Raw genomic sequence first — 22,859 nt, forward strand, 5'->3', positions numbered from 1 at the left:
CATCAAATAACCATCCTTCATCTAACCCTGTCATTTGCACATTTGAACTGTATAGCTAGCAATTGTTATGTATGTAAGTTTGTAGTGTATGTATGCAAAACTGTCAACAGAAATTTTGGGGCTCAGGGGAAGAAGCCTCACATGGGGTTAAATTAAATTCATAGGAGGGTCCAACTCAGAACCTCTAAGACCCTAGGGCCTAGGGACCAACAGACCCCACTTCCCCCCGTTGACTCCCTTGTCTGTCTGTCTGTCTGTCTGTATGTATGCATGTCTATATGTATGTATGTCTATATGTATATATGTATGTATGTATGTCATGAATTATTGATTTTTGAGTATGCACTAATTTCATTGTAATACAAACCTAATATTATTTAGGGCCTTGGTTTAGTCAAATGTAATCGATTAACTGTGTTTTAAAAATACCCATGTCTATAAATACACAGGCTTTACAGAAACATTTCCTTGAATCATACATATTGATGAGCAGAAATTTTGTTTACATCAGCCTGTGAAGACATAAAGTAAATATACATTTTCTTTGCTGTAGGCTTTAATAAGGAACTTAGTGGTTTTCTCATAAATAATACATTGTGTTGCAGATTATTACTCACAGTAGTTCAAGATGTTCTCACAAACCTGTACAAAGTTAAAGGGCTTAGATTTTATCACAAGTCAGAGTAGTCCAGACAGTCCTGACCCTGCCTTCCTCTATTACCACTGTTCCTTTCTGGACTGCTTTTGATAGATATAAAACCCCAAGACATAGGAATGCTGTCCTTTTGAGTTATAAATAAACTATTAACTATTAACTAGTGCTATTAAAGTGCATTATCATTATTAAAATGGACTAAGTAGAGAGACTGCCATTACCTGGAACTTCATATGTTTTTTTCCTGTTTCATTCAAGCATGAATAGATGTGTTGCCTAAAGATCTGGAGTGGAACCATTATTAACAAAATGATAAAAAGATGTTTTGTGTGGGCTACTTTAATGCTGTTGTTTACGACTCATTAGTAGGCTACATTAGTGATTTTTATCCTGAATGACAGATGGGAGTTTCTTTGGAATACAAAATCCTCAAGCACCACGGGCCTCTTAACTCCTTCAAGAAAAATAAAGAAATGAAAAGGACTCACCATGTTGTAACGACTGTGACATGAATCATGATGGATGTAGAGGAGCTGTTGTCCTGCAGGCATGGCTTTCAACAACACATTCCTACAAAACAAGGCATTATATGAAATAGGAAAAGAACTAGCCTATATATCAATTCAGGAAGGGAAGGTACAGCTCCATTCATTACTGGACAATAATCTTATCATGTAGCACTATGAATACTGATAAAAAAAAAAAAAAATCAGCAAGAAATGTACTGTATAATATCAGCCAATATGTCATGCAGACCGTATTGAGGTTTCAGAGCTGTGAACAGTGTATCATCTAAACCTATTTTCAGGGAAGCTTTGATCAAATTTTTGTGATTTATTTTGTGATTTTTTGTGTGTGTGATGCCAACAAAGACATGGCAAAGATGTAGGAAAGCTTTATTAAAGTTTTATTAGCATTTTCAAGGACAGGTAATTTAGCCAACTGTATTTTTTGCCTAATAAGTAGTGTGCCTAAAACACTGCTACTCAAACAGCTGTGCATCAGGTCATTTACTATAGGGAATACATACATTCATGGAAAAAATTTAGATCTTTTTAAAAATGTCGGCTATGCCAGAACATATACATATATACATTTTTACATATTTTTATGAGTAAAATGTCTTTAGAGGATTCCTGGTAAATGGCCTGCCTGAGACAAGCAGGCATACCTGTCTCTGCTACTCTTCACCTCACCTCATGTGTGCACTGTGCTTCTCTCTTCAGTCCATTTAGCACCAGCTCCTGGACTTATTAGAAAAACAAAGCCATCATTGTTTTATCGAGCATGTGTTCTAAAGCCTGGCCCTATTACGTCATTTGGAACTTGACCAAACTTCATTAATGCTTCATTAATTTGGCCCAATTTGTATAACATGGCTGTCGGAGATAAGGCCATTTGAAAGATTATATACTGAAGTGAGGCCAGTGCCAAAGTACCTGCACTTTCGGTGAAGCGAAAATGCGTCCTATCTAGAACCTAATTTCCTTGAGTCTCCTTTGAGTCAACGATTTCAGCAGGAAAAAAGGTTAAAAGGGTCCGAAAAAAAGACACTCGTTTTTCTCTCATAATGAATTAAAACGACAAAGCTCCCAACCTTTAACCTTCAACCTTGCCCACCCCTCAAAAGAACAGTCTCTAATCCCTCATTTACCTTTTCCATCTGAACCATTAGGGGACTATAATGATACAATAGCGCCCCCACGCGGCACACACAGCTTTTCCGGTGAGGCTAGCAGAAGTCCCATTCATAGACTGGCTCCATCGTAGGCAAATTGCATTGCTCTAACATTAAAGTTCAGCAGCAAATCCAACAGTGGAATAATAAACAAACATTTAAACTAAATCAAAACACTTTGAATAAATTCAATGTATTATCTGCAGTTAATTGCAGGGTGATAACTGTAAATGGATTTGGAATATCATTGGTGTTTAAGATAAGGGCAACATATTAAATACACAGATCAACAAGGTTTATCATATAATTCTGCTGCCTGTACACTGAAAGCTGGTGCCAAATAAAATGTACTCAAATCAGATTAGACTTTTAAAATGTTTATTAAAAAAATAGAAAATTTTACATAAAAAACAAGGTACACATCTATATCAAGTATTTACACATTACAACCCATTCTTATTGACACAAATATGAGCAAGGGATTTGGTTCTTGGCAAAAAAAAAAAAAAAAAGCAATTATCCTCTATGAGGAGATAAAAAGCTGCACAGAAAAAAGGATAATGCTAATGTATCAAGTCATGACCACAGACATTGAAATGCAAGCCATTAGTCAACCTTACGTTAAAGACTGATATTTTACATCTTTGCCAGAATAACTTTGTATTGTCCCAAGCTCAAGTTCTGTATGGATTGCTGTGCAAACTGTGCAGCTTTGGAACCTTGTCTTAAATACTTTAAATACAGGGGAGCCCCCAAAATTATATTGACCTTTGAAAGTGTCTGCTTTAAGTGAAATTCAAGGTGACATGATGCTAAAGCAATTAGGCCAACCTCTTGAGTTTTACACCTGGAAGATGTGTGAAAAAAAAAAAAAAAAAAAAAAAAAAATGCTAGCAAGGGGCAAGGGGTAAAATTGGCAGTGAGGAAAAAATCTGGACAAGGGCATAGTTTGGTCATTTAAAAAGGAGGCAGTCAAGCTGTTGCTTTAACAGAATTAAGTACAAAAAGGCAAAAAAGCACTTTGCTGGTAATAGGTAGCACCAACTGTTATGTCATGGCATGTAAACACAGCTCAAAGAGTGCACCCTCAATGAGGGCATCAATCCAAACGCCAATATTAGTATTGGTGTTAACAGGTGTTGCAAAAATATTGGACAGGCAAAAAAGAAAAAAAAAAAAAATTCAAGTGATGACAACACTGTGGTAAATAAACAGGAGGATGGGACCAGAGGGTATTTGGCACATTACACATGCTGTAATAGCTCCACCCTCAGTCCAAAAGCTGAATATACAGTCATTCCTTCAAGGCCCTTAAATCCATCTATTGCACTGTTGGATGTCTAGAAATAAAACAAAAAGTGGGGAAATCCCCAGAAAGTAAAAAGTGAAATAAATTAAATAAAAACATAAAAAGTTGTTATTGCACCTGAATGCAAATAACTTTGTACAAAACAAAATAGTGCCAATGTGAACAGAAAATTTCCCTTTGTGACAAAAACATGAACAACCACATACAAAAATAACACTTGGTACATTCAAAACAGGTAATCACAGTTTAAGCACTTGAGACAAGGTCCATTTTGTGCCATCACACCAAAGTCAGCATTTTGCTGCATAGGTATTTAAGTTAGTGCTTTACTTCCGCCCCAGGAGACCATTTGCAGATGGTCATAGCTGGAACAAGAACACAGAAGTTTTCCATTCAGAGCCTAACTGCTGTAGACCCAGTTAGATGTACAAACATCAATGAGACAAGATGAGGCTGAGAACCTGTTCATTTTATGGCACATGACGATGCTACAGACTTTTCAAGTCAAATAGCTCTTGATAAAACTCCCCAGAGACACTACATGGCAATGATCATAGAGTTGATCTAGGCCATAAAAACCATAAATAAACTTAAGACAGTGCTGGTGTGCATCTCATTTGAAGAACTTCCCTTAGGTTGCCATATCCTGTCATTTTGTCCCCATTCACATGTGTGTGCCCATTTCAGTGGGTCCTTTGCAAAGGATAAGGCAAAAATAATTCAGTTCGTTTAGATGGATCCAACCTGAATTGATTTCAATCTTCTGGGCAACTCACTGTGGATGTTTCAAAGCCTGTCTCAAATAATGTACTAATGACAACTACTCATCAATGAGTGTCACGGCAGGCTTGGTTGAGATTTTAAAAACATGTTGGATGAATCATGTAGCTTAGGCTCATCTACTCTGGTTCAGTGTTTGAAGGTTTTCCCTCTTTCTGCGGCGCCAGGTGTTCTTGTTGCACTGTTGCTGCTGGTTTCGAAAAACTGGTGCAGAGTTGTGAGTTTGTGGACCAAAACGGATTGGACTGAAATTACCTGGAGGTGGATGTTGGCCTTGGAGACTGCTGACTTGGTTGTGCTTAAAGCTGAAAGCATGTGGCTCAATAGACCCAACTGAATTGGATCTAATGGGGTAGTGGTGCCCTCCCAGATGATGGTGCTGGAGCTGGTGAATGGGGCTGGGCAGAGGTGACAGCGTGTGTGGGGACATCTGTGCAGCTTGTGACGCGTGGCGGTGCACCACACTAATAGGAGGATCATGGTAGAATTGGCACTCTGATATTGAGGGGATGTTCAAGCCTTCAGGAAGGGGCATCTGAACCTAGAAATAATAGAGTCATTGAGTCAAACAGACAGCTGCTCAGAACTACTAAAATGTGAGAATCTATACAAGTAATTAAAGAAGTAGAAAGTGTCTGCGCGCGCACGCACGCACGCACACACGCACGCACACACGCGCAAGCACACACATTCACTTCCCTATAAGGGCTGCAGATGGAAGTAAGTTTGCAAAGGCTAAAAATCTGCTTTTAAAATCTATGTACAAAAATATATTACAAAAACAAACCCACCTGAGGTGCACTAGGAATAAAGCCAGGTGGAAGTGTAGTTCTTAGGTCCGTGGCCATCTGGATAACTGAGTGGACAGAGGCCAGTGTGAGTGGGTGAAGCGGGTGGATCGCAGGAGTAGTGCTTGGAGGCGAATCAGACTCCTAAAACAGGCAATACATTTTTTTATTATTCCAATGTCAATGTCAAATTTGGTTTAAGCAGACAATGTTAAACATGCCACTTACAGCATCACTTCCTGAAGAGGACAGAGAACATGCAGAGGATGAGGAAGAATGATGGGGGCTCGGGAGGAAGACTGGAGAGGGTGATGAGGAGTTAGCACTCAGTGGAGAAGAAGTGTCCCTTTGGTCATCCATAGAAACCAACATGAGCCTTGCAAGGTCCTGCTCACAAGTTTCTATGTCAACTGCAAGTGAAAAATTAAATTTTAATAACTCCAAAAACAAATGATGTTGAGTGCTGAACACTAGTCAGCTTACCATGGCTCTCTTGTTTAACATACTGCTTTGCTCCCCACTTCTTGATTGTCCACTCTCTATAGGCCAGTACTTCAGGGCTGACCTTGATGATGCGTCCCAGGGTACTGGGGTTAAAAATAAATAAATAAATCTTCAGCATTTAACTTAAATACTAAGATACATTTTAACAACCCTCATAAACATACCCTTCATATTCTCTGTTTGGATAAGCACGTGCTAATGGAGAAACTCCATGAGTCAACACCATGTAGGCAAAGTCAAACACTTGCTTGACCTGAAGGACACCATATGAACTTCTCCCGACATCATTTCCTGTAGACAGGTCTATACGTTATGAAATTTGTCATTGTGCATATAATTTTTTTGCAAATGCAAGGAAATTACATAGATAATCGTCCAACCTGGTTGAACGGGATCTTCAATGCAGAGCATTGAGGGCCGATTCCCACTGCCCATAGTTTTAAGCATTTCTTCCTTGCACAAATAGGCTCCTCCATTCTTCACTCTTATACCAGTCTTCATGTAGTTGAAATCATGACCATACAGCTGGAAGAACTCAATAAGCAGGATTCCCAGATTGATATTAGAACGCCGTGTGTCAATTCGAGGGTGAAGCTATAAAATAGTCAGAAAACATGGAGAAATAAAATTTTCTGAACATCAAGATTGATGTTCAGAAAATCTTCACCTCATCTCATAGCAGACCAAAAATTGACAAATTTTGGTTTAAGAAGGACCACATTAGCTATCCCAGAATGCAAGGACACTAGAGTAATCGTTCATAATATAAATACATCTGAGATTTCTGTTACAAAAATGCTCATTACCTGTAGAAAACTGATGGCCATTAGTATCAGGCTGTAAGAGCTGATGCCTCCTGTGAATACTTCATTTAGATCCCTTTGCAATAGAAACTGCTTCAGGACAAAGATGAGAGGTGGAAGAACTGGGTATTTCTGAAAGAAAAATGACATGTAAAGAAATGGAGGGCCAACAATCATTTTACATTTTGTGACTTACTTTAAGATAGCTCTTTATGAACTGAGCCGCTTTTACAGCAGTCTCAACATTGAAGCTTATATCGACTTTCACCTCAGTTTCATGGTCAGTAAGCTTGATGATTGGAACCTGAAAAATGTTACAATTAGTGCTTTCAATTGTTTTATACCTTTAAAGTTTGATTGATCCAACTGCAAACCAACTTTTATGCACATTATCTTGGAAAGCAGTCCACAAGTCTAGACATAATGAAACTATGGTCATTGGTTTCAGGTAAATGAACATGATCAAACAGTTTTTGGGGTCAAGGCCCTTCACAGTTGCTTGCTGGTATGGCTTTATGGTTGAAGATGCTAGAGATAGTCTGGAGTCTTCCTGTGTTCTGTAGTAGTTTGTAAAACATGTGCTCAAACATAAAGTTTATTTCCTTACGGAGCCAGGTTATATCACTGCATCCCTTTTTAAAGAACTAATCAGAGCATGTTTGGCCAAAACAGAACATGTAATTAATGTGAGTTCATTCATATTTAATGCATCTTTTTGTATAATTGCACAAGTTAACATGATAATTTTATTAAACTAGTCAATTGAGTAAATGTCAGTCAGTCAAATACAACTGTGTTAAGATGTAAACTTACAGAAGCCTTGTCAAGAACCTTGATGGAGTAAGGGCCAGCGACATTGTGTTGTTTCAGGGCTTGTTCCAGTTCCTGCAGTGGGGGGTGGTCCCACTTTCCAAAGACTACGAGGTCAATGTCACTAGAGAAAAAAAAACAACAGTTTTGTAATCTCAAATGAGAAATTTACTATGCACATTATACAATCATTTCTAATAGAGAAGTAGTAAGCGGCAAACATTTCATACCAGCTAAATCTCCAGAAGACAACAGTAGTTACCTTGTTGGAAGATAAAGTCCGGTGCTAAAGCTGCCAAATATCTCCACCTGCAGAGTAAGTCAAGTCAAGTTAAACTTTAGTGAGGGAAATTTGTCTTGGGCATACACAAGATAACAGAGATAACACCAATAACAAAAAAAAAAAAAACAAACAGAAGAGACTTGCAATTAAAAAAATGTATATAAAAAGAGGACAAGGAAAGTCTTAAGCAGGACAAAAATGGCCATTTGTCCTGAGACATTTTAGCACACATGACCCTCAAGAAGAAAAAAAATTCACTACCACGAATGTCAAATATTTCTACAGCATAATCTGGGAACACTGACAATAAATGCTATGAGAACCAGTGCAGTTTTGTGCGTTAATCCATCCGTGACAGATGTAATGTAACATGAGGACTTATGTGTACAGAACTGATTGGATGTGCAGCACACAGGATGAATGGCTTTAGAACATTGAAAAAAACAGTCAATAAAACATACTCATAGGTTAATTTGTAGTGGAGGAAAGATTCTTTTTGAAATTTCATTGAGAATTTTTTTAAGATTTAATATAGAAATGGCAACTTTAACAGGATGAATTCAGTGCAGTATCCTTACTTTGGATGAAGGCCACAAATCTTTGATGACACTCTCTATTCTGTTGACAACATCCCTCCTCATGGCCTCCTCCTCAGGCCGTGGTGACATGAAGTTGAAAAAGTCCATTATTTCTTCATGGAGGCTGTAAACAGAAGTAGAATCACAACAAGGTAAAGGTTATCCCAGATGTGCCATAACATGGCACATAGGCTCTGAAAAGCTCTTACCAGAACACAAAATGAAGAGCTAGTTACACCTGGGACTGATTTAGGCGCCCTCAAGGTGCTTCACGTGTGCTGCTGGTGCAAGTGATGCTTACCCATTGATGCCTGGGCTGTAACGTCGTGTTTTCCACAGGCTACTGGAGGAATCACCGTGGTGTCCATTGCAGCCATATGTCAGGAGCGGATGGATGCCGTGAAAAGTGTTTGCTCTGTTCAAGTGCTTCCTGCGGCCGTTTGAATGGGACTGGTGATGATGCTTGCTTCCATGTTGATTTTTCATCCCGGTGGGGGTGTGGCCGGCAGATTGTTGCATGCTGCGACAGTGTTGCTGAACGGTATGGAAAAGCGGAGGGGGGCGTCTGAGATTGTTCTCGTTCAGCTCATGTTCGTCGTAGTGTAAAAAATGACTGGCATCATCTGTAGCGTTCAAATTGTCTATTTGCAAAGAGGAGCCGGAGGGCGAGGAGCTCTCGGCCTCTGAGTCCAGGGAGGAGGAGGACGGCGACAACGAGCCTTTCCTCCGGACACTTCCCCGCTCCGCGCTACTGTCTCGTTTCGACAGTTTTCCAAATACTACTTCCGAAGTCGCGGTTTCATTTTTGCAATACTCGCCATTGAAGTCCGGGGAGTTGTAAGCGTTTTGAGTCACGATGTTGCATTGATGATGAAGGTGGTTGTCGTTACCGGAGTTCGCCCCGTATCCCTGAGAGTTTTCCCAAATGTGCATCCACAGGGGATTGGCAGGACGCTTATGCTCCTGCTGTAACCAAGAGGTCCTGGGATCCATTGGACTTCACAAGACAACCACTTACAACACAATGGCAAGTAAATTTGGCACGTTGTATTCAAGGTAACGAAACAATCGTAGCTAGCGTAGTTTTTTGTTACCCTTAACGTGCTCCATGTCTGGAAACTGCTTCGGATTTTTAAGCGGCTTGTCCAACTCCACTCCCCATGTAAGCCAGCCAATATGGCGCACCCAAAGCACGGACTGGTCTCTGCGCATGTCTCAGGGATTTAAATCTTGGAACACACCCCTCAGCGACTTCACATTGGTCAAGTCACAAACTTTACAAACCAACCATAACACCGACCGGAAAATCTACGCAGCAATATATTTTTTAGTAAATTACGACAGTATTTAACTCACACGCACCTACGTTTTCATGAATAAATCTACCATTCACGATCATCTTTCATGTTCTATTGTAGATGACGAATAAACATGCATCATTTTCTCGAGTGCGTTTTTTTATCTTTTATTTTGAAGATCTTGTGCGGAAAGCTCTCGCTAAGCCCGTTAAGCGAAAGTGAATAAATACGGTCAATGGGTGAAAGGTATGCTATATAATGGAGTTTTTTCTCTCTAGTCTTGTCTTGAAACACCCGTAGGTGTCATATCATCCAGACATGAGGCATTTGTCGATAAATAGCTGAATGTTGGTTACAAAATGTATTTAATGTACTAAATGTTTACACATGTATAAATGTCTAAACCTTTCTAAAAAGTGTATTTTAGAATAGTTGAAAACAGGCTACGTAATTGATGTTTCAGAAAATACACCTTTAATAAACGATTTCTTGAATTTTACATTTTTCTTTGACGTCTTTTTTAATCTTTACAAAACAATTATACGTAGCCTATTTACACATCCAAGTTATATATACAAAGTTTAAACTAGAAATATTCAAGTAAATTGACTGATAAAATTACTTTACAATCTAAAAATGTGGTGCACAAATAAAAAAAAAGTGCAATAATAATAATTTTATACAAGACTCAATGTAACTGTTTGGATGTTAGTGTTTCACCAGTGCAGGTATACATCTGTAGATATCAAGATTTGACCTGTCGACACACTGAAGCCATTTGGTTAATGCAGCTGGTGATTCCAGGAGGAACTCTCTGAGATATTTGTTCTCTCCACCCAGCGAGGGCTTCAAGGGCATGTTTGGGATTGCAAGGAGACAAGTCATAAATGCAGTAGACTGCAGCTAACTGAACCTCCCAAGGAACACCTGTAAATTATATTAGGTATGTTAAAGCATATTTGTTTAGATCACTGGATCAATCAACTTATTTTTAAGTTGAAATATGTCCTACCTTCAGACTTCCCATGCCTTCCAAACGTGTTGATGACGTTAGCAACAGTCATCACAGAAGAAACACATTTCTGTTTGATTCCAATCTGACCAAGTCGTCCTGTTTAGAAGACAAGAAAAATAATAAAAATAAATCACATACCACCTAACATATGCAAGTACAACTTAATAAAGATTTTAAAAAGACATACCAATGAGTCTAAGGACAGTGGCAACTGTAATGTCAGAAATGGGCATTTGCTGGTTTCTGGACTGCGTCACCCAATTGTTCATCAGGGGCCACAACTCTTTACTGTCAACCAAATCAACATTAAGAATTTATCTTGGTTTTATTGTATGGTGTTTATTAAATTAAGTGTCATTATATGCAAACCTCAAAACATTTTCATAAGTCCATTTCCAATCTTTGTTTGTACACAGGAGCTGAACAGTAAAAATGTGTTGCCAAGCATCCGGCCCCAGGTCAATGCCATATCTATCATGTTCTACAAATGACAGCATTGATCCAGACCGGATCTCAGACAGAGTTTGTGAAATTACTGTGTCAATGTCACATGGAGGTTTCTGCAAAGAGGAGAATAACCATGTTAAACATTTTTTTGTTTGTCAATTAGTTTACACAAAATCTTACCTTATCCCAGCCAAGATAGGCAGACATGCATTTCAGAAGCGCATTGGGTGTTTTAAATTTGGTGACTGCATGTATTGCCTGACACAACAAACTATTGTATGAGAAAACACTGGGCCACGTGGAAACCATGAATAAAATCATTTTGGCTGCATCTGGATAGTCTAAAAAAAAATCACAGGGAAAAAAATACAAAAACACACTTAATATTTTTTTTCTAATTAGGTGACTCAAGACTCATTGTCCTAGTGTATGCAGTGGAATATACAAACCTGCAAAGAGAATATTGTAAGCGAAGATTTGGGCCCTTTCCCAGTCTTTACTCTGGCGACAAATGCCGATGTAAACTCTGCATAAGGCTTGAAGGTGATTCGTGTTGAGCTGTGGATTTCTGTGCATCATTTTTATTTCCTGCTCAATGGCTGGCATCATAATATCTGCTGGGGGCTAGTAAAGTACAATTTGGAGAACATTTGTATTGCATTGTTGACTGCCATGCACAAATAGTTTTATAGCTTATTCTGAAAAATAAAACACGCTTACCGTATTGCTGGTACATATCACAGATATGACTTCTTTCTCTTGATCTCTTAGAACTGGTTTCTTAGGCAGATTTCCAACAAATAAGTGGCTTTGAACCACAGGCAGCAGATCAAAACACTGGTTTTCAAGTTTCTGTAACAAAGCCTTTGTCTGTGGAGGTGAAGTCCCTTCTTCACTGGATGTTTCATGCTTATCCTGTTCTAACAATGTGACTTTGTCATTATTTGAGGGCAGCTGTTTAGAACAAAGAGTTGTTACAGGGCTATCTAGTCGAAGAATTTTGTTTTTAAGATGTGGTAAATTCAAAGCCCTTTTCGCCCCTCTGCTCTCAGTTTTGGTGAAGGCTGTTGATGAAGAGTTTATGGTTTTAAAGCTTGAGTGATTTTCTGCTGGTATTGGTAATGTCCCACTGTCTGGTGAGCAAAGATTTAGATTGACATTGCCTTTCAGTATACTTAAAGTTCGTGCTCGTGCAGACATCTCTGGGTACATTGTATCAAGAATCCTCATGGAGTTATCCTGAGATGGACTACAGGAAGCAGAGGGGGAGGAGCTCACTGCGGCTGATGGCAGACGACCTGGAACAGGAACAGCATGTTTTGGTGTGGCTGAACCAAACTGAAGAGGGGATGAGGGGACATTTTGGCGAAGTGGACTGTTAACACATGTTTGCCCATCAGGAGTAATGCAAGCTTCAACTGGAGTGTTAGAGCTGGAGTTAGAAGTGTCCATGGGTGAAGGGAAAGACAATTTCCCTATGGCATTTCTTGGTTGTTTACTTGTCTTGGGAGGTGTGGTAACAGGGGTCAGGACAGGAGGTAGCGGAGGGCCCATTTCAGTAAGAACTTGGCCAATAAATGCTGGAGGTGGTAGAGATTGTGCTGCTACATTCTGAGGTATTTCTTTACTGATAACATCTGTAGCTTGAATTTTGGTTAATGATTTATGTTCATTTTTGGCAGAACCATTTTTTTCATGTCCATCTTTATTAGGGATTGATGGGGTTTCTACATTGCAAATTGTACTGACATCAGCTTTTATGGTTTTAGGTTTGTTTTTGACCTTCTGCAGTTTTGAGGCGGGTGCAAAACATGAGGGTGCGAGCTGCTCACAAAGACTACATGAGGTTTTCAAACATTCCGAATTTATAGTGTTATTTTCTTTCACAACAGAACAGCTTTGATCACCTGTTTCTTCGTGGCTCTCTGATTTTGGGTCATCATTTGAAGTGAGAGGAGTAAGAGTGGTGACATTATGAGGTTCTTGAAGATTTGTAGATGTATCAGTTTCTATTTGAGAAACTGTTTGATCCACTGTTCCTTCCTCTAAACAGAGATCTTCTGCTTTGTCTTTGTTTGATCCATTATTTTCAACATTATCCTGAGGTCCTGCACCAGAGTTATCTTGTGGCAGCTTAGCATCACCAGATGCTGGGAAGTGGTCCTCGTTATTTAAACATGTAGATGTGTCTTCATTCTCCACTTCTACATTTATATTTGAAACACTGTCTGCTGTGGCAGTGACATTAATATCAGTTTCTGTCTCCAAATCTTGACTAGAAGAATTGCACTCAGTGGAATTGCCTAGTGGTCCATCTGAGCATTCTTCAGGGACTGGCAAAGTGTCTTCTTTCAAAGTTTTTTCTTCATTATCAAAAGAAGTCATATCTGAAGTATCCAGCATGTCTTCCAACTCAGCGTGTTCAGAGATTATTGTTTTCTCTGAGTCACTGTTGCTTACTGGCATGTCCTTATCTGAAATATTGTTCTCAACTCCAACATTAAAAGAATATGGATTGGGAGAGGAAAGGGTGGCTGATCCTGTTACAGTGGCTTTACTCTGCTGCAACATTTCTTCAGTGTTGCTTGCGGCTTCATTTTCTTGTGCTTCGACTGCATCGACCTCGAATAATTCATCGACCTCGGATAATTCATCAACCTCGGATAATGCATCGACCTCGGATAATTCATCGACCAGAGGTAATTCCACATCTTCAAATGTTTCCTCTAGAATAGGGCATTTGTTAATTGATGACGTTGGTGAATCTGGAAAGGGAAACTCTTGCTTAAGTGGAACTGATGGTTTAGAGTCATCTAAATCCTTTCCATCGGTCACATCCATAGGCTCCACTGATGTATCCTGATATGCAAGAACAATCCAACAATTATATATAACTTTAGTAAACATACATCATAATTATAAGAATCCAAATTATCATTATGCAATAAAATATTCTCAGCATACAGAGTGTATTCTTACCATATCTGGTATTGGAGATAAACAAGGAAACAAAGGTTTAAATAATTCCATTATCTCTTCTAATGATATACTGCTGTTCACAGGCAACTCTTCAGATTTTTGTTTTCTTGGTGACCTCTCTTGTGTTTTTGATGTCTGCGGCCTGGTATTTGTGCATGGTGGACATTCTTGTCGATCACTTACTCTGTGTAAGTAAGGAGATGTTTTTAACTTTGTGTATTTGGCTTTGTCAGGAGAGGGGATGACTTGTTTTTTAAGAGAGTGAGTGGGGCAGCTTGATTGACTAAATGGTTTATTGTGTTGTGGAGAAGAGGGCAAACGTCTGCATAGAGACCCTGAAAAATATATATATAAGATAACTGAAGATTCATTTGAACTGCTTTAGTATTGAATAATAGAATAACAATAGGATACATCATGACTGCATACTCACCAGTGATGTCCAAGTTTTGACCTGGTTCCACACAGGCCCACAAATTGTTTAGAAGTACACGGAATTTTTCTAAATACAAAGTTTTTGCAAATGTTTAAATTACAGAGGAAAAAACAATAACAACATTAACAAGTTGAACTTGACAAAGTGAGTTGCGTACCTTTGTCAACTTTAGGCTCCTCTGGCACATTTGCTTGAGTGTATGAGTTCTTATATTCTGCAGATATAGAAGATTCACACTGTAAGTGGCACATACACATTTAAATGTATTTGTTTTAGTGATAATTTTCTTACCTTTACTCCTTTCTCTTTCAAGCTTTAATATTCTTTTCTGTGGACACATTGACACATTTAAAAAAAAATCAAAACAGTTAAAAACATCAGTCAAGAAAAAAAACAAAACACTGTACCTGTAAATCATTAATATTTTGCTCAAGCAGACGTTTGTCTTGTGATAGTTGGCTTATACAGTTATTTTGTTTGAAAACAGAATCTAAAAACAGGACACACATTTAAAGTCATCGCAGGTCATGAAAAAACAATTTGCTTCATCATATTTAAAATAAAGCACCAACCTTCAAGTTGTTTCACTTTTATTTCAAGGTTTTCTTTACTGCAGATGATATCAAATTATTAGTTGATACATATTAAACACTATTTCAAATGTAGTATAACCGAACAAAGACAATGGATTTAAAACATTCGATGTATATGTGGTGACTACTTACACGCTCATGGTCTCAGCATTGTCTTTTATTAGTTGTTCAACTTTATCTGCTTGAACTTGGACTTTCTTCAATGATGCCTGAAGCAAACACAGTAATAATAATAATAATAATAACTGACCAACCATATATTTAACAAGTTAAAAATAGGTAATTCACCTGTGTATTTAGCAAACTGTTTTCAACTTCAGCCTTTTCCCGCCTGAGTTGAGCATTTTCAAGAGTCCTTGCTTCTATAAATTCTGAAAAAACAAAAATAAACAAAAAAAAAAGTATTATTAAATAAACTTATTACCTGCTTTGCAATATTAAAATAAGAAAGCATATCACGGAGACCGAAAATAAATCAGAATCTTACCCTTAACGTTTTTTATTTCACTCTTAAGCTTCTCATTCCTATAAAACGTACACAAAGACCATAAAATACACAGTAATAGATTGATAATAACATATTAATCATGGGGGAAATAATTACAGGTATCTTACTCTGAGTTAATCTCTGCATTTTCCTGTTTAACTTTTTCCATCTCTTCAGGCATCTGTTCATAAACTTTCAAGGCATCCTGAAATTACAAACAAGATGTTGAATTACGATGTCTGGGCATTCAGAATTTGTGCCATAACGTTACTTCTTCTGAACACAGTCATACCCTTTTCTCTTGCAACTCAACTTGAAGGGATTCATAATCTGCAGTCTTTTTTTCAAGAGATGCCAGTCTACCTTGCAGTTCCTTGATTTGTTGTTGAAGTCTCAAGGTATCACTAGTATTATAAAAACACAGTAGACGTGCGTTAAAGTTGTTATTGCAAAATTACGTACAATTCGCCACCTTTCGGGAGCTTTGGAAAATGCAGTTATAGCAATGCCATTTATGTACAGATTGTAATTAGCTAAATCAGTCATTTATATCATACTTTTTTTTATTGTAACAAGTTAAACATTGTAACAGTTAACGTTAACCACTTACTCGGTGATGGTGATCTTTTGTTTCAGTGCCAGAAAGGACGATACATACTCGTTAAGGCTCTAAAATATATATAAAAAAAGTTTGTTTAATATTACAGGAGTTGTAGGAGTCGAAATATGCAGCACCCTGGTATGCTAAAAGACACATTAAAACAACAAATAAGTTAGGTAAATATAACTTGATAACTGTAGCAATAATTGTACTGATTCAGACCTGGTGCAGGACAGAGCAGTTTTGACAGTTTCCAACCGTTGCATCCGCTGCGATTGCCACCATTTTGGATTGGTTGTCCCCTGGCATCATGGTAATAAAATTCAAAAGAAACAAAATCCACTAGATAATTACAGAACAAATTATATGATGTGTAAATTCCAGACTGCTCAGATCAAAACATCACATTTTTCGCGAATCCCACGTTTACCGAGGACCCGATAAAGGACCCTGGAAATGGTGTCTCAAAGATGCCTGTCAACTCTTTCTTGCTTTCACAAGAAGAAATTATAAAGAAACAACTAGCATTGAAGTTTTCATAATTTTTTGTGAAATTCTGATATTGATAATATTATATTTTACATGTTTTATGAAGTGCAGAATGTTAGTATAGTGTTTCTCATCTGGCGCAGTTATTTACAGCACTTCTTTACATGAAGGCGTTTGCTCGCTGCATCATGGCATCACGCACGCACGCACGCACGCACGCACGCACGCACGCACACACACACACACACACACACACACACACACACACACACACACACACACACACACACAGACACAGATAGATTAGATAGATAAATCATAGGTTTTTTTCTTAGTTTGGCTTAGTTTTTTTTTTTTTTTTTACCATAGACTGAATGGTTTTTTTTCACCATAACAGTTTGTATAAAAGTTTAATTTCTGCATGTTTGAGTCAATGCGTAACTTTCCCTGGTGGTCTAGTGGTTAGGATTCGGCGCTCTCACCGCCGCGGCCCGGGTTCGATTCCCGGTCAGGGAACTAGTTTTTGTCTTCTTTTTTCTTTTGCTCAATGCTCTTGTAGTTTGAATGTCAAAAAGTTGGTTTGAATACATAAATTTCTCTCTGCGTTTTATCAGTAGTCGGCGTGCCAGTAGGAAGGGGAAAAAAATGTAAAACAAATTTACATATTCGGCAAAAGGTGGCGCTGTTGTACAAAAAACTGCCCAGCTGTCATTGGTCGATATACTTTTAGGCTCAAAGCAACACATAACATAATATAAATGCATGCGCCTATCAGGTCACATTATCATCAATGGCAGACTTGATGGTTTCTTTGCATTGTCTAAGTCTAATTCTAAGTTTATCTCAGTGTTTGTTTAGTTTTGTTTTGGTTGCACTGTACTTAAATTACCACTAAAATAAGCCTAATTGCTTAGATCATTCAATGGCTGGCAAGTGTACATTTTACAATATGAGTTTTTTAATTGTCCTAACCAGAAGTAGGCTACAGGACTGATTTTACATCTTTGTTGCATAAAGGTTGTACATGGCATGTAGATGCACTCTGATGGAGAGATTATATCTGACTATAGCCTGAAGGCTGAAAGACCCATGTCCTTTGAAACTGATTTGGTTCAAGATAACATAGTTGTGTACAGTTCAGGTGAGGGGCCATTACAGTGACACCTTCTTGTCTTTGACAGTCCCCCAGACTCTTGAATGTTGCAGGAAGTGTTCTCATCTTCACTTATCACACAGGGCTTTTGTTTTGCATCAGCCAATGCCTATATACGATTATATTAAGAGTAATACTAAATAATAATGAAAAAATAATTTAATAGGCTACATATAGCCAAGGTAACTGACACTGACCTGACAAAAACATTTTCTGTCTGCATTCATTGCTTCCTTTCCACCCTGGCTCCCTCACACTCTCCATCATCCTCACTATAGCCTGTGGTGGCCTGTTTACTAAACTCTACCAATGTGTTCTCCAAGGGCAACAAAGCAATGGCAGAGGATTATGGTGATTTTTTGAGGGGCATTTGTGTATCTCCTTAACGTGTTGAAAAATTACTTCTCTGTTCTATAAGCCATAAAGGTGTTGAAATAGCAGGTTCCTGGCAGTTAAAAAGTATTTGGAAAAAACACATTTCTAGTAAATGTTATGAGTAGCTATAGCTAGATTTAAGATCTAATTTATTGACAGGACAAAGACATTGAAATGCTTAAATCTTGTATTTTCAAAAAGAAAATCAATCACAATAGTGATCAAAACAAAATCCTATCTGAAGCCATGCAAATAAAAAAAAAAAAAAAAAAAAAAAGAACCCCACAAAATTTAAAGTAATCCGCATAAAGTTTTTGTTACTTCTCCACTTATTTTCAATGGTAAGCATAACAAAAACATTTACCAAAGCAAGAGCAGTGTGTAGTGGTGCTAAATTTGATTTAATTTGGAATAAAAGTATGGTGTATGAGAACAGAACTACAATTTTCCTAAAAAAGTTGCTAAAGTAGGCTAAATATAACTGAATATTAGTATGACATGCATGTAGTTTAACTGTTGCTATGTTATGCAATGTTATGTGCAAAGAGCAAAATTGGGAGCATTTGTTCTTTCAGAATGAATAATGAATTCATTATTTCAGAAGAAACACAAAAAAGTCAAAAAGAACAATCATTTAGTAAACTGCAAAAGGTTTAAATGTGAAGATTTTATTATTCCTAAACATACACAATGGTAATATAAAGGTGGGCCTGTAAAATTTACCAGTAGGTACTTGATCTGTGGTTCCATGATGTGAATAAAATGGATTTCAATAGCTAATTACACCTTTGCTTGAATGAATCCCTGGTCTCTTTCAAACTGCAGCATCTTACAAATTGCTTTAGTTGGTTTTCATGTTAACCAGTCTATGTGCATTTTAAACTGAAACATGTTGTACAGGTACATCAAATACAAAACATAACATTTGGAGTAAGAAAAGGCATTCATACTGTGTAACATAACAGTTGTATTTCAAAGCCAATAAATAAAAAAAATACTGTACATAAGTCACACAATTCATGAGACGGTTCTTCCTGAAATGTTGATTTCACATTAATTTCACACATACATATAACACATACAACACAATACAAGCACCATGAAGTCTGATAATCAGTCTTTTCTACATCTCACATTTTTTCACATGCACTTCTTTGAATCCTTTGTCACAACAGTGCATTTTATGTTGTCCAGAAATGGAATTAGCGTCCTATTATTTCCATTTCATTCACTTGGAAAATCCCTTCTCATTATATGTGCATTTCATTCTATGCATTACAATGATGACATATTTGGTCTTGACTAGAACATCAGGTACAGCCCTAAAACATAAACCAAACTGGGATTTGTCTAAATGTCACGTGCACATCAGTCCCATTTATGCCAGTATTTGAATTGTGTCTGCACCCTCTTCATTCTGTGTTCTATCCAGATGTCCGGCATCAAAGGCAAGGTCGCGTCCATTGTCTTTTGGATCAGTGCTGGCCTCAGGTTTAAGGCTAAAATGTCTTTCAAGCCTTAGAATATGTCACTCATGTCAGTCAGTATCACATTCTGACAAGGATTGTGAAAGATTATAGGTTAGAATTGGAGCATGACTGGCAGCACTGCTTGCCGTAGAATTTGTGGTTGCAGACTCCATGTTGAGGCACGAGGTAACACCAGTTGAAGTAATCCCTGCACCCCATGTCTGCGGAGAGAAACAATTTTAGGCACTGTTTAGTCAAGATGATTAAAAATTATGAATAACAAACACTTTTCTTGGTTGAGAAAAACTTTCCCAAGTATTTTTCGCTAAAGTAACCAATTAGACAAACAGATCACCATTCAAACTTTGCACATTGTATACATACATTCATACCTTTTTTCTCCAGTTGAGGACAGAAGTTGGTGTTGCAGGCTTGAGATATCAAAGGTTTTGAAAGAACAGAACAACCAGTGGAGGATTTTCCCTGGGCAAGGCATTGGACTGACCTGAGCTGCACTCCCCCTCCACATGTCACTGTGCACTGTGAATGAACACAAAATTAACATAAATAATTAACATAAAATCTCTTTGTGTGCAATGGCAGATGAGCTAAAACATACTTGAGACCAGGCAGATGGATGCCACTCTGGTCTGTATGCAGGAGCAGGGACAGGGACAGGCTGAGGAGGGGAGGTGTGATGGTGGTGGCTTTTCCATCTATAGAGTGATGGGGTTGTGCGCACTGAACATTCAGCCAAAATGCAAGCTCTCTGTAAGTCTACTGTTGGCTTTGGGACATGCTGGCATTTCTTGGTTGCGAGTTCTCTGTATTTTCCTGCAGTGTCCTGGACCACAATAGTTATGTCAAGAATGATGATCACACACAACAGACAAAAAAACAAAAAAAACCCAAACAAACAAAAAAAAAACAAAAACACTAATACCCACCTTTTCTGCACACTTGATGAAGCGAGTCTGAACACCTCGACCACATGTAACTGAACACTGTAAGAACAAAACATATAAGATGTTTGCAGTTTATTGAAGTGAATTATGGAGAGTCTTAATCTCATGCATTTAAGTGACCTGTTGCCATGTAGAGACGAACCACTGGACTTTGCGCTGTTTTGGGCAGCGTTTGATGAAACATGTTTCTTGGGTGGTGGGCTTAGGAAGGCTGAAACACAGACTGTCAGACACTGTGTGGGCCTGGGAGTCTGGATTAGTACTGGAACACAGCACTGTCCTCTTCCTCAGACCATTGCCACATTTACGAGAACACTGAAAAGATAAATCATTGTAATGATGGTGCATTGTGTTACTTAAATAATCCAAAAAGAAATATGGTTATTATAATGTATAGATTATAATTGTAACAACATGAGCTGGCAAACATGTTCAGAACGCTTGAAATAAAATGCTAAATAGTAGTAATTAATGGTAGTAGTCTTGTATGCATATAATGCATCGGACATGTAATGACAATAAAATATAAATGGTCTTAGTGGGCACATATAAAGTTTATTACTCCCCTAGAATGATATGACACTCTAAATACTACAAGACACACACAATTAGCTAAAACTTCTCTTTTTGGTTATGCCTTGAACAATTATCAAGAGCTCTCAGTAGAGTTAGAGTGAGTTAGACATACCTCAGACCAGGGCCCAGTGGACCATGCAGGAGGACAGCTCTGTGAGTTACAGCTCTGCCTCCTGTCTGGAGCTGGCTGAGGACACTGTGGATCTGGCACAGGGTCCATGTTGGTAGTGCTGGTTTTCTGAGCACATTGAACCTGCCGTGTCTGCTCCCCACCTCCACAGCTCCTACTGCACTCCCCCCACTCTCCCAAAGACCAGCTGCAATCACAGAAAACAAGAACGGAGTCAACACAAGCAAACTTGTGGTAGTATGATGGCCATTTAAAGACCCCTAGTGGGACATATGTTTAGTTAGCCCTTCATTATTATGAACACAATAAGAATGATGACTGGATCAAGTGTAATGGGGAGATTTAGGATGCCAAGAACCCACATTGTTGATAGAAAAGCAGAGCATTTACCCTTGTCCCACACCCAACATATTGAGGTGATCTTCCACACTTTACTGGCACAAGTGTTCATAGGAGCTGTTCTGGACAGTCTATCCAGACATTCGGTTGATAACGTCACCATAGTGCTTTGTTATAATCAGTACTTTTGTTTACAGATATAGGTCTAGTAGATTATATCCAAAATACATTAATAATATATTGGTTAAACAATGTATAATATTTTTAGGAAAAGTTAATAACCATACCTGGTTGCAACTGTGAATATTGTCAGGTTAATACTCACAGTTGTAACCAAATATTTCTTATTGAAACTTGTGGTAAGACTATATTCTAAAAAGGATTATTCTTAAGACCCTTATTTTCCTTTTTCTTAAAGCCTCTCTTCCATACCATGTTAGTTAGTCAAAACTTCAAGTTCGGAAACATGCTCTTCTTATAACCCACGGGCCACTTAAAACCTGCTTACAAGTTTTAGACCATGTTTTCATATAGTCATGTTTGCAGTTTGCATGGGAAAAGGCTGTCTTGGAATGTAAAGAAGCTCTAAAATGTGAAGTAAAGGCACAGCATAATCCACACAGAGATACTCCATCTGGTTGTGAGTTATGGCTTGTCACCAAGAAGATACACAAGTCTCATCAGAGCAAAATGGAAGTTAGAAAGAGTGCACATTTTTGATGCACTGTTTATGTTCACTTGTAAAGCCTAACAAGAGCAGCCACCAGTTCCCTCACAGCTGGAGGGAAGTTAAAGACTTTTATGACTCAAAACCAGTGTAACCAATAAACAAATACCAAAGCAAAGTGTGAAAAGGAAATGGTTAACAGTGGCAAAATATTAAGAGTAAATGCAAAAATATAATGTGCTTGGCATATAACTCCTGTTTTTACAATGACCATGGCTACTTGTGGTGGGTGTTTATGGATGAGCCTCACGCTTTCAGAAGCAGCACAGATCAGATGTCCTGTGAACTTAAAGTCATATCTAGTAGCATAGTAGTATTAACACTGCTGACCAGAGGCACCAGTGCACAAAATAACCTCTGACCACTGTTTATGGGACTGTCGCGTGTAACTTTTTATGCATGTTTTAAATTCATGCCTGGGTTCTTTTATACATCAGTAGATGCTTCAAAGACAAGATGATATCATGCTCTTAATGCGAGTTGCCAATAGAAACCTTTTTCCATGAGGTAATGTCAATGCCAGGCTGGCTTAAAGCCGACACAGCAAAATGAAAGATGTGCATGGCTCAGAATAGTCTAGTTAAGGATAGAT

At 38.1% G+C, this 22,859-nt stretch overlaps 3 protein-coding genes and 1 non-coding gene across 4 annotated transcripts in view; 1 reads left to right on the forward strand and 3 right to left on the reverse strand.

Annotated features, from left to right (window-relative positions):
- Positions 1–2,694: 2,694 nt before the first annotated feature.
- LOC110171704 (terminal nucleotidyltransferase 4A-like) lies at positions 2,695–9,387 on the reverse strand. Its single transcript, XM_020937467.2, has 12 exons — positions 8,490–9,387; positions 8,189–8,312; positions 7,590–7,636; positions 7,331–7,451; positions 6,714–6,821; positions 6,521–6,649; positions 6,095–6,308; positions 5,879–6,005; positions 5,694–5,797; positions 5,439–5,620; positions 5,214–5,354; positions 2,695–4,963 (listed from the first exon to the last, which is right to left on the reverse strand). The coding sequence occupies exons 1-12, from the start codon at positions 9,179–9,181 to the stop codon at positions 4,538–4,540; spliced, it is 2,415 nt and encodes an 804-aa protein (XP_020793126.1). The 5' UTR covers positions 9,182–9,387; the 3' UTR covers positions 2,695–4,537.
- A 550-nt stretch (positions 9,388–9,937) lies between these two features.
- Positions 9,938–16,472, reverse strand: ice1 (KIAA0947-like (H. sapiens)). The gene is made up of 20 exons (XM_055164202.1): positions 16,267–16,472; positions 16,054–16,112; positions 15,736–15,847; positions 15,572–15,648; positions 15,444–15,481; positions 15,245–15,327; positions 15,089–15,165; positions 14,936–14,973; positions 14,771–14,853; positions 14,655–14,691; positions 14,521–14,577; positions 14,361–14,429; positions 13,928–14,262; positions 11,669–13,807; positions 11,398–11,572; positions 11,129–11,289; positions 10,871–11,061; positions 10,689–10,789; positions 10,499–10,597; positions 9,938–10,413 (listed from the first exon to the last, which is right to left on the reverse strand). The coding sequence occupies exons 1-20, from the start codon at positions 16,354–16,356 to the stop codon at positions 10,232–10,234; spliced, it is 4,203 nt and encodes a 1,400-aa protein (XP_055020177.1). The 5' UTR covers positions 16,357–16,472; the 3' UTR covers positions 9,938–10,231.
- Positions 16,473–16,977: 505 nt separating this feature from the next.
- trnae-cuc (transfer RNA glutamic acid (anticodon CUC)) lies at positions 16,978–17,049 on the forward strand. Its single transcript has one exon. It is a non-coding gene; the product is annotated as a tRNA-Glu (tRNA).
- A 2,586-nt stretch (positions 17,050–19,635) lies between these two features.
- The window catches only part of LOC110171466 (A disintegrin and metalloproteinase with thrombospondin motifs 16), a 41,783-nt gene continuing 38,559 nt past the window's right edge, over positions 19,636–22,859 (reverse strand). Inside the window, exons 19-24 of the mRNA XM_020937176.1 lie at positions 21,184–21,388; positions 20,616–20,810; positions 20,478–20,534; positions 20,150–20,374; positions 19,923–20,070; positions 19,636–19,751 (exon numbers count right to left, since the gene is read on the reverse strand). Coding sequence (XP_020792835.1) covers positions 19,636–19,751; positions 19,923–20,070; positions 20,150–20,374; positions 20,478–20,534; positions 20,616–20,810; positions 21,184–21,388 — 946 coding nt within the window. The remainder of the gene's footprint in view (positions 19,752–19,922; positions 20,071–20,149; positions 20,375–20,477; positions 20,535–20,615; positions 20,811–21,183; positions 21,389–22,859) is intronic.

This window comes from Boleophthalmus pectinirostris, unplaced genomic scaffold (genome assembly GCF_026225935.1).
Source record: "Boleophthalmus pectinirostris isolate CB_2022bp ecotype Guang Dong unplaced genomic scaffold, ASM2622593v1 HiC_scaffold_6, whole genome shotgun sequence".
NCBI classification, from domain to species: Eukaryota; Metazoa; Chordata; class Actinopteri; order Gobiiformes; family Gobiidae; genus Boleophthalmus; species Boleophthalmus pectinirostris.